General features: G+C 56.7%; 1 protein-coding gene across 1 annotated transcript; it reads right to left on the bottom strand.

Annotated features, from left to right (window-relative positions):
• Positions 1-4266: 4266 nt before the first annotated feature.
• On the bottom strand, positions 4267-10000 carry BRINP2 (BMP/retinoic acid inducible neural specific 2; the record flags this gene model as incomplete). Its single annotated transcript, XM_082483572.1, has 7 exons — positions 4267-5383; positions 5725-5947; positions 6159-6395; positions 6744-6849; positions 7224-7414; positions 7585-7775; positions 9702-10000. 7 exons carry the CDS (start codon positions 9998-10000, stop codon positions 4267-4269), a joined length of 2364 nt encoding a protein of 787 aa, XP_082339698.1.
• Positions 10001-11320: the final 1320 nt, after the last annotated feature.

Genomic DNA, 11320 nt, shown 5'->3' with positions numbered 1-11320 from the left:
CAGGTGTAGCTGATTACAGCCCATCACCAGCTCTTTCAAGGCTGGAATATGGAGGGTGGACGAACACGTACCTGGGAGCTGTGAGCAGGGATGCTGGGGGAGAGCACTGCGGATAATCCCATCCTGCCTCTGGGACTGGGGGCAAAACAGCCCAGCCTTTCCTCGGCCTCCTTTTCTCTGACAGAGCTGCTAAATAAACATGTCCAGAGGGAACCAGAGTGTCTGCAATCAAGCGAGTGAGGAGCTCAGCTCGTTATTTAAAAGGCAGCTTTCTGGCTTTCACGCTGCAGAGAATATTGTATAAATGCAGGGCTTACAAACCAGACCCCAGGTAAGGATAACTCCAAACATACTAGTTTTTAAAACCTAATGGGTTTGACACCGAATTCCTGGTTCAGGGTGGCACGCTGGCTTTTTGCATCCAGAGGCCAGATCCTGCCAGTGTCATGTGGCAGCAACTCTCCAGCCAGCCCTGCTGGTGTCGGCGTTGTTCTGTGCAGGGGAAAGCGCTGCAAGGTAATCAAATGCTGACCTCCAGTTATTAACCTCATCTTCTTAATCACCTCCATTGAGCGCCTTAATTGCTGAACAGGGATGGGAGGATCTGGTTGCTTCCGCCTGAGATTAACACGCAGCCTGGCAGTCCCCTCCTGTCTGTCCCGGGGGATGTGCTGCTCTGTTCTTTCTCTAACACATCCACTTACCCCCCCAAAAGGTGGAAATGGTTCTCTCCATAAATACAGTGATTTATCAGCAAAATTCAGGGAACCACCCTCGTCTTTTCCTCCACTTGGTCAAAGAGGTGTGGGGAGCTGGTGGCCAGGGATGTGCTCAGCATTGCTGTGACTCCTCGTCTGCTGGCCCCTGTGTTGCCTGATGGGGTGCTTTGCTGAGAAGGCACCGTGCTGGCTGCCAGGCTGGGAATGCCGTGCGTGGCCTCGTTCCTGATGAGAATCAGTGATTTGGGCCAAAATCGGTGCTTTTGGGCAATACACGATGAAATCTTGCTCAGTGGCTGCAAGGAGGGGAAGTTCCAGCGCTGGTCAGGGAGGCAACGATCAAGGATGCAGAGTTGACGGTGCATCCCTCCAGCTGCCTGCCTGCCCCTTTTCTGCCTTTTTTTTTTTTTTTTGCATTAAATTGAAAGTAAACAGCCTTCATCCACTTCCATCCCCGCATATGGGACCATTACTGTCAGGGCATCACCTGTCTGTCTCTGGAGCTAGCACGGAGGCAGAGAAGCTCAGGGTCAGTCCCTGCCAGGTAGAAGCTGCTCCACCATGTCTTGACCAGTGGCTCCTCGAGATGCTGCCAGACATCTTAATGTCTCTTGCATTCATGTTCAGGCAGCTTTAGGATGTGTGACTGGTTAAGGGTGCCAAAAAGCATGGTAAGAAATGCTTTGTCTGGGGTAGACAGAAGATGGAGCTGAGGAACGTTAGCCCAATGCATGGCCCACATGACAATGGAGAGAAGTGATATGATGGCCCAGAGAGATGTGTAGCAGAAGCTGAAATGGTCTTTCTAGCTGGGAAGCCTCCTGGCAGCCCTGCCTGCTCAGAAGCAGGCAGCACTGCCGGCCCTCCCGCCTATACCCTCCTCATCCCCTGGCAGATGTCTGATGACTTCCCCTGGGGAGCTAAGATGATGGCTTTGACTTCTCATTTCCTCCTGGTGTGTTTAATTGCCTGATTATTTTTTTATTTTCCTTTAGGACTGGGAGACAAGGGAGGAGACGTGGCCAAAGGAAGACAGATGTATGGAGAAGTCCAGGTGACAGATTGAGGGATGCTATAAGCACAATAGCCAGCCTGATGGATTGATAGATTAGACAGGGAATATAAATAGCAAGCATAGTTTATCTACACCCATTTTATTTTCCTCTCGCTTATCTCTTTATCTCTCCTGGTGTTATTTTCCTCCCGCTTATCTCTTTATCTGTCCAACCCGAGGATGGAGGAGAGGGGGGGAACAAGTGGGTGACAGAAGCAGGATGGATGAGTTCAGGTTACCACCGCTTTTGCAGCATCCAAGCAGGCAAGTTTTGCCAGCCAGGGAGGATTAGGAAGCAGACTTAGATGTGAACACTGACATAGTTATTCCCCCCCCCCCCCCCCCCATCCCCTTTTCCCTGCACCCTGCCCATCCCCTCTGCCCGCACTCCCTGCTTTGGGGATGCTGCGGGTTGGAGGCTCAGCTCCTTCCTCTCTTTAGCCTGTCCTCGCCCAAGAAAATAGGGCAGCTGCCGAGGCGGTGAGCTCCGCTTGTCTGGATAGCCAGTGTTTCCATCCGACAGCCGGGCAGTGCCGCTGCTTGGTATTCCAGTCAGGCACTGAGCGCGGCAGCAGCAGCACCGGGGAAGGAGGGAGGGGAGCCCTGCTCTGACGAGCTGTCAGCTGCCAGCTCGCCTGCCCCCGCTGCCCAGCTCTCCACCCCGGCTGGCCGGGCTGAGCTGAGTGGGTGCCAGAGATGCCATGGCTCCCCAGTGGTGGGGCTGCTGGAGATACTGGTCTCGGGGAAACCCGCTGCCCCTTGATGCTTGCACTGGGTGTAGCAGAGGGAGGTGTCCAGGATGGGTTGCACCTGGTTTGGGGCCCTTTCTAAGGGGGTGATGAATGAGAAGGCCTTGAGGAGGTCAGTGAGGATACTAGAAGTAAGGAGCAACCTACATGTACAGACCAAGCAATAGAGCGAGGACACAGAGATGAATGCCATACCTGCCTATACAATTGTAATTGGCCAGAAAGGGTGGTTGAGGGTCAGGTATTCCCTATGTCTTCCTATACCAGAGTTAAGGGGCATCAAGTGAACCTCCCAAGGGCCATGCTTGACATGCCCAAAGAGGTGGTATGTGCCAAAGGAGGTGACTGAGTCGTGGCACTGCTCACCCTGGGCCATGGTGGATGTTTACATGGGACCGGGAGGAGGTTGGACATGAGATGTGGCTGGTGCCACACGGGTCCTTCCCACCACCTCAGCGATGTGTCACATCTGCTCTGGGCACCCCACCAGGAAAAAATGCGAGAGCTGGGGGAAGCATGCAGGAGCTGCCAGCTCCAGGTGTGGGCAGGATCCCTCATTGCCTCCAGGCATGTCTGATGGTCTTAATGGGCCACCTCGGAGCCCTGTCCCTCTGAGTTAATGAAGACATGGACAGGAGACAGATGGCATCTCATCTCCTTGGGAGGCTTGGCTAAAATCCAGAGAGCAGGACGGTACAGAGACATGGGGGGGACACAGTGGCTGGGCACGCACGGGAGCCTCCCTACTATCCCCTCCTGCCACACAGCAAGGGAAAATCCAGGGCCAGAGATGACAGTAACTGTTCTTTTTTTTTTTCTTTTATCTCATTTGTTTTGGTTGCTCTTTTGCTCAAAAAAAAGCATTTTTTAAAAAATATATTAAACAGATACATTTTACTAAGGTGTCTCTTGGCTGGAGCCACTGACAAGAAATGACCATCCCCAAATAAATGGCCTTAAAAAAAACCCTCCCAAACAAAAGAAATAAATAAATACATAAATAAAACAATTTTTTTCTTTTTCTTTCTCTCTCTTGTTTTAGGTTTCAGGGTGGGTTTTTTTTGTATGGAATTGTGGCCCAGAGGTTTCCACCGGTGTCTGTAACAGCAGCATCCACGGGCCAGGTGCCAGGTCCTTCCCATACGGGGGTGATGGTGCCTCGACAGGCACGAGATGCTCGTGGAGAGGCACCGCAAGAGATCTGCTGCATCTCGGAGGCCTGCAGCGTGGTCCCCCCATGCCATGTGTGAGGGCATAGCCACAGGAAGGGTCACAGGGGAAGTGGAAGCGAAGGCGCCAGTAAAAACCTCTCTTAAAAAGACTACAAAAATTGTGGCGCCAAGTAGACCACCGCTGGAAGGTCCTCACGGTGGGTTAAGCGTCTGCTCCAGCAGGGCCAGCAGCTGCCAATGACTGAGCCGCATTCCCCCTGGCCACTGGCACATCCCCCCAGCCACCGACACTCGAGCAAAAGCCATGCCACAAGGCGGCTGTGCTGGCATTGTCCCCACGCTTGGAGCCAGCCTGCGCTGTGCAAGCCGTCCCTCCTCCATAGTCTCATTGGTGTCTTCCATCCACTCGAGCCCTGCGTCTCTTTGGCCGGTCGCTGGGTGTACCATGGAAGCACGCGGTTGGCACTAAGGTAAGGCCTTGATTTAATTTTTTAGGGTGGTTATTCTTCCCCCCCCCTCAAGGAGTCCTTTCTCCTGGCCCCCTCACTCCAAGATCTGAGCAGCCCTAGCCGTTAGCTGCACAGTTTGCCCATCTCCTGCTCTACTGCATTGGGCAGCTTGGCATTGAAGGCCCTCAAGGAGGACTGGATCCTTGCCACCTCGTTGTTGGCCAACTTAAGCCTGTGGCGGAGCAAGCAAGTGAAGAGGTCAAGGCGGGTTTTTCCAGGGGGTGACAACCTGTTCACGCGATCCCTGATCTCCAATAGCTGGAGCATGGCTGAGTCCTGGGAGCCCTGGGTATAGGGGTAGTCCAGCTGAAGGATCAGGTCACGAATAGCATCTGGTTCAAAGGGCAGGCTGTAGCCGAAGACTTGCAAGCTGTTGATTTTCATGTATCCCAGGTTCTTGGAGGGATCTGCCATCTCCAATGGTTCGTAATAGATTGTCTCATTGGAGCTGTCATCCAGAGACTTGATGCGGCTCCGCAAGTAGACGTGGACCGTTTCAAAGAAGGTCTTCCACTTGTTACCCAAGGTGAGTGTCCAGTTTTGGCACTGGGCAGAGGCATCTACATTAGTCCTTTCCCAGTCTGGGAAGCTGCCCTCATTGACGGGCATGAACCAGCTCTCTGAGTGGCTCCCCCCAAAGGGGTTGACATAGATGGCCATGACAGGCTCCAGCGTGCTGTTCTTGGTGAGGCAGATCTGCAGGGAGAGGGCCAACATTATGTGAACCAGTCCAGGCTTGTACTTGTTGCTCTTCAGGGTCAAGAGCATGCGTTTCCTCCAGGAGGGGTCAAACCAGCTCCCTAGGCGCATGTCATTGCTGATGAAGATAGAATGCACCTCGATACGGCTGTCCCGTTTCTGCAGGAGGTACTTCAGCTCCAAGTCCTGCAGGTCCGTCTCCAACCCCAAGTAGTGCTCCAGTGAGTCAGCCACCTCAGGGCGGCAGAAGCCCTGGGTGAGCACGTAGCCATGGTTGCAGGTCCCACAACGGGTGCTGTTGTCCTCAGCACAGCTGGCGCAGGCTGGCCCCTCGCCCAAGGCACACGGTATGGACCCCTGGCAGGAGGGCTGATCGGAGGGACATGTGCAGCTGTGGCTTTCTTCCAGGAAGGTCCCAGGCACCGTGGTCTCACTGCAGTACAGGAGCGACTGTGCGCGGCTCCACCAGTAAGGGAGGGACCTGGCAGAGAAGAGACACAGTAGGAGAGACACTTATGTGGCATCTTTAGGGCTACGACCAACTTTCCCATGGAAGAGCTGCCCACCTTGCATTAATTTTTCTGCAACACTGGTGGCCCTCCAAGAACCGACCCTCATTTTCCACCTTCAGGCTTGGACTTAACCTCTCAAGCCCACATCCCAGGGTGGCTGCCCCCACTGTCTGTTCAACCCTGGGCAGCCCTCCAGCATGGTGGGAGCTCCTCCAGTCCCAGCCATGGGGAGATGGGCTGTGGGTCTGAACCCCCTTCAGGACTCTGAGCAGTGTCCCCAGTGTGGGACAGAGATGCCACAGCATCTTACCTCTCCTTTGGCAGTCTGAAGCGAGGTTGCCGGTGGCAGCGTTTGCTGAGGTTGAAGAGCCGCCGGATGAGTCGGTGGGTTTTCCTGGAGAGCAGCTTCAGGCTGGTGCCCAGCTGCTGGTAGCGATGCTGGATGTCCAGGTCCATGGCCCAGAAGTGGGAGATGGCCGTCCTGTTCAGGAAACGGTCCCCAGGGAGCCTTTTCACCAGGGCCTGAAACTCTTCTGCCAGGGGAGAAAGATGGCATCAGCAAGCCCAAGAGGGCAAGCGGTGAAGGTAGGGCTGCAGCCAACCTCCCTCCAACCACGCTCTCAGGTCTTCAAAGAGAGATGACCACCCTGGATCCTGCCCTGGACCCCCACCACCCAGCCTGGACTACTCCCAGATGAGGGATGGCAAGGAAGGAGGTGCTTGGTGGTCTCTCTCCAGCCTCACCTGACTCCTCGAACTGGCCGTGGTGGCTCTCCCAGGCTCGCTGGAGCTGGGCCAGGCTGCCCTCCAGCGCCTGGACGTCAGCCTCGGGGCAGTTGCAGCGGGGGAAGGCAGGCTGGCACTGGCAGTGGCAGTCGCTCCGGCGGCACACCAGCTCCCCGGCCGAGCTGCAGGCGATGTAGCTGAGGGCGGCCGCCACAAACCGCTCCCGCAGATAGGAGGGGAGCACCGTCTGCAGCCCTGCAAGCGGGAGGCAGCCCCGAGAGCATCAGGGCACGCACAGAGCCCCTTGAAAACATCGCCCAGGTGACGAGGGAGTGAGCCTTCCCCCTCCCCGGGCTCCCACCCTCATGTGATTTTCATATCAACTTGCTGTGGAGCCGCTTGTCTGAGCTCTGCATCGATCTCGGCTCCTTTTGGCAGACGAGCAACAACCTCATCCTGCCCAGCTTTGATTATTTTCATCCCCCCTCCTCCCCAGCCCTTAAATTAAAAGCAGCATCTCGAGCCAGCATCCTCCCCTGCACGCCCGCGAGCATCCCATGGTGGCATTCATCCGTCGCCACGTCCCCACCAGCCTGGTCCTACCTTGGAGCTGCACTTTGTTCTCAGGGCTCTGCACCAGGACTGAGCTCACTGAATCCAGGTTGTCGTAGTTGCTGCAGCCGAGTGGCCCCGTCCGCGTTTCGGTCACCTAAGCGGAGGACCCGCATGCAGTCAGGGACACAGGAGGGGACACAGGGCACGTGCCACCCCGCCAAAAGTGCTGCAAATAACCCCTGGCCAGGCTTGCCATGCCCTTCTCCCCGTAGCAAGGCCATACTTGGAGAAGAGAACTAATTGCCTGCTAATTGGCTTGTTGACAGGCGGCAGCCCTGCCTGCAGCCCTCTGAAAAATGTGCCTTCATTAGCGTGCCCAATTTCCCATAAATAACATGGATGTTCTAAGTTTGCCTGCTCTCCCCATCCGTCTCCCCTCCCCGGGGTGTGATGCTGCTTTAGGGTCTTGGCCAGCTTTGAGGGGCCGCTGTCGCCCTGCGCTGCCCTCCCCCTCGCACCCTCACCTACCTTGATGGCGGCTGTGGCAATCTGGATGTGGTGAAGCCGGCGCAGCGTGCTCTCCCGGTCGATGAAGTAGGAGGCTGCCAGCTGGTGCAGGGTCTCCAGTGAGACCCCTGAACTGTTCCCGGCCCCCACAGCGGGCTCTGCCCTCCGGCTCAGCTTGCGCTTGTCCACAAAAATGGTCAGGGACTCCTCTCCTGGGGGGACACGCAACGCTTTTGGGGGGCTGCTGGGCTCTCCCCCTTCCCCCTCTTGGCTTTATTTCTCCTGCGGTGCTTATTTTCCCACCCTCCCTCCTTTGCACGCTGCCTTGTGCAAGGGAAGCAAGCAAGGAGTGAGCGGGGAGCGGGCACCCACCAGCACTCACCTCCCAGCGTGGCAGCGAGCAAGAAGTGGGTCCCATACTTTTTGATGAGGCTGTCGGTGATCTGCTGGGGGCTGGGCCGGCGTCCCAGCAGACGGATGTTGCGGATGAATTCAGGGGCCAGGGGAAGCGGCAAGCTGAAGAAGTCTTTCCTCTCCAAGGCCAAATTATTCACTTTCCAGCGAGCAAACTCTCTGTGGGAGGAGAGCAGCGGTGGGGAGAGGGTTCAAAGCTGGCCTGTCCATGCCACGTGCACGCTGTCCCATGTCCACCTCGGAGCAGGGGATCAGTAGGTGGAAAAACTCACACTGGGACCATCCCAACCTTCCTAGTGCCTTGTCGGCACAGGTGAAGGACCTGCTGTGTGCACTTGCCAGCTATAGATCCAGCCGGAATGAAAGCATCGTCTCTCCCTAAGCCATCAATGGCGATAACGAGCTACAAGCAACGGAGATGCCTGACATTGATTAATCAGGCACCTTCGGTGGACATTAATCACAGCCCAGGGCAGGGCCAGAGCCTTTTCCAGCCCACTGGGCTGGATGGTCCTCATCCATCTTCCATCCCCATCCCTATGGACCTGGGTGAATATCCGACATCTGGGGGTTTCATGGTTTTAAGTATCAGCAGCATTCTGTAGGAAGCTGGAGGAGTTGGGATGTGGTGGCGTTGGTGGTGGGTCCCCTCATAGCCCTGAAGGCTGTGAAAATGCTTCCCCATCGCCCCACCAGCCCCCCAGTGTCACCCGGCCCTGGTGGGGAGCCACCAGCCTGCCACTGCCTCGAACTACCAACGGCCCCGTAAAAAACCAGCGACTGATTTCAGCCTAATCTTCGGCATTTTGCTCTAATTAAAACCAAGCGGCAGCTTTCAGACAGTTTAATTAGGGCTGGTTGGGAAAAGAAAGAGAGGGAGAGGGAGGGGGAGGAGGAGGAGGGAGGGGCAGATGGGCACAAAGCAGCCTAGAGGCTCGGTGGGTGCCAGTGGCCTCCCGTTATGACTTTTGGGGCCAGAAAGTAGGATGTTGGAGCCACAGGCAGAGCTGGGGGCAGGGCTGGGGGGGGTGGTGGTGTATGCTGCCTCTCCCCTTGCACGCACGCTCCCTGGGTGCTGGGGCATGTGGGGCTGGGGGGCCAGGAGCCCCACACCAGTTCCCCCCCCATCCCATCCCACAGGCAAAGCAAGCCCTGAAGGCTGCTAGTGGGTCCTCCACCTCAGAGGAGGCATGAACCAGCTGCTGTCCCCCCAGCTGCTCCTTCCTGTCCCACCACCATCGCCGGCAGCATCCCCGGAGTCCCTCGGCACAGCAGCATCAGCGTGTAGGAAAGGGGCGAGAGGGGAGAGGAGCTCTCTGGGGGTGCCAGGCTGCATAACAAGTCTGCCATCCCGGCACCCGCGTCAGATCCCCTGGGAGACAGTGGCCGGGCTCTGCTCCGCTGCTGGAAACCTCCAGGGCTTGGTACCATGGAGGAGAGGAAGGGAAAAGGGCTTGTTAGCAGGAGGTGACAGCTCCAGTTAGCGCCAGGAGACAGTGGAGCGGGTTCCCCGTGCTGGCTGTCGTGGTCTGGCCTTTTGATGGCATCAGTGGACCCCACTGCTGCCAAACCCTGTTCTCTACTGGCAGGAAACCCCCTCCAACATTGGCCCCCGTGCATGTACCATCCCACTGCCACAGTCTATGGGGTGATGGCACTGGGGACATGCCAGGGTGTCAGTCAGGGTGGCTTTTCGCGAGTCCCAGCAGCATCCCAGCCCCACTCCAGGCAGGCTCAGTAATTTGGCACAGAGAAGTCTTTGTGCACAGCAAAAGGACGAAGGAGCATCTTTCTGTGCCTCCCACCATAAGGGCTGATCCCATCTCAACCTGCCCACCAAATCACTCCCGGCTCAGGGATAATCCTGCCTGGAGCCCATCCCAGCCGTGCCATGAGCATCTTGGGCGGCTGCTGTTATATTACCCAGGAAAGCAGCATCTCACATTCACCCACCCGCCATCTCTCTCGACAGGCAGCCTCCTCCTGCACACAGGGGTCCGCTCCACTGTGCCCCCCGCAGCCCCCTACGCTGCAGCCCCCTCCCGGGGCGCCCGCTGAAGGGCTGGCCGTAGCGCTGCCGCTCACCTGTAGATCCTGTACCTGGTGGTGAAACCCTGGCGGTAGCGCTCCATGAAGTCCACATACTCCTGGGCTCGGTAGAAGGGTCCCCGGTCGGTGAGGAGCCAGTCAAGGGGTGCCCGGCCCGAGGAAGAGGAGGATGATGAGGAGGAAGGGGTCGCAGGGGCGGCATGCTGCTGGGGCACCGTGCCGCCCGCCCCGCTGGCCACCCCCCAGCGGCAGCACGCACTCAGGGCCAGGAGGGCCAGCGGCCACGGGAGCATCGGCGGGGGCCCGTCAGCACGCAGGAGGTCCTGCCGCCCCATCCTGCTGCTGCTCGGCCGGCTTCTTCATTCTCTCGCCCCACAGCAATCCTCCGGGACAGCCCTGCCCTGCAACGGCACCGCGCGAAGAGAGGAGCCCGTGAGGCCGGTGGCACGGGACAAGGTGCCAGGTGCAACCACAAGCTAAGGAAAGGTGGGGGTTTGCTTTGGGGAGGCTGCTGGGATACTGATGAAGGGAAAGCCATGTTCCAGGGAGAGACAAGCATCGGGCATGGACTGGTTGTGCCGCAGGAGGTAAGAGTTTATGGGGTTAGGTGTGCTGGCTGCTGCTGAAGTTAAATGAAAAGCTGGCTAGTGCCTGTTTGAGAAATTTCTGGCTTTTTCTTTATGTTTTTCTCTGCTGTGCATCAGCCCGGTGAGCCAAGCTTGCTCCTATGGGGTGCCCATGTGGTGGAGACAACGGGCTGCCTCTGCATCCTGCACTTTGGGGATGCCCGTCACAAGCATGTTCAGCTTGTTTTAGGAAGGATAAAAAATAACAAGCGTAGGGAACTGGAAAAAAAAGGAGTTTTTCTAGGTATGGGTTGAGCCGCATGTGGTTGATATTAGAACTTTTCTTTGCATCCTGCCAGTGGCTGAGATGATGGATGGATGGATGGATGGATGGATGGATGGATGGATGGATGTCCACCCCAAGGCTGGCTGGGCTGATGACAGTGGTGTTTTGAACTCAATCAGCATTTATCTCAAGACAAGACCTTCCTGGTCTCAGCTCAGTATATATATGGCAGTGTCTGCGGGAGCACAGAGAGCGCTTTGCTGGGAGCGGAACCCCCGAGCCAGAGCCTGAATTTGCAAGATGCGGCAGAGCTGGGGCAAGGTGAGGGGGGGTGAGGTGTCCTGCCAGGCAGCAAGAGCTGTTTGCCTAAAAGTAGGTACCCTACCACCGCAGTGCTTCCAGGGGAGGTGATTTTATTCCCCCGGGCTGTGAGGAAGGTGGCTGGTGGGGGCTGGGAGCCCAAATGCTGGCCCCTGCCGAGCACACACCAGCCCCACGCTCTCTCGAACGGGGCTTTGCCGGATGAATCATCATGCTTTAACATGTATTATTATTTTGAAAAAAATAATTTCTCCCTCTCTTCTATTTTTAAATCCTTAAGGGTGTGCTTTGATTACGCTTTCTCAGCTTCTTGCTCAGCCTTCGAGGCTGAGGCCCTGTTAATTTTAAACAAAAGCTGAGATTTTCACATCACCAGATTGGGGGTGCCAGGGCAGTGGGGCAGGCAGGGGCAGGCAGGAGCAGCAGGCAGGGTTTTTTCTGTCCCCCTTGCACCGTTTTTCCACACCATCCTGATTTCTCCC

This window comes from Vanellus vanellus, assembly GCF_965231255.1.
Source record: "Vanellus vanellus genome assembly, chromosome: 5".
Classification (NCBI taxonomy): Eukaryota; Metazoa; Chordata; class Aves; order Charadriiformes; family Charadriidae; genus Vanellus; species Vanellus vanellus.
This window is presented reverse-complemented; position numbering and strand designations above follow the sequence as displayed.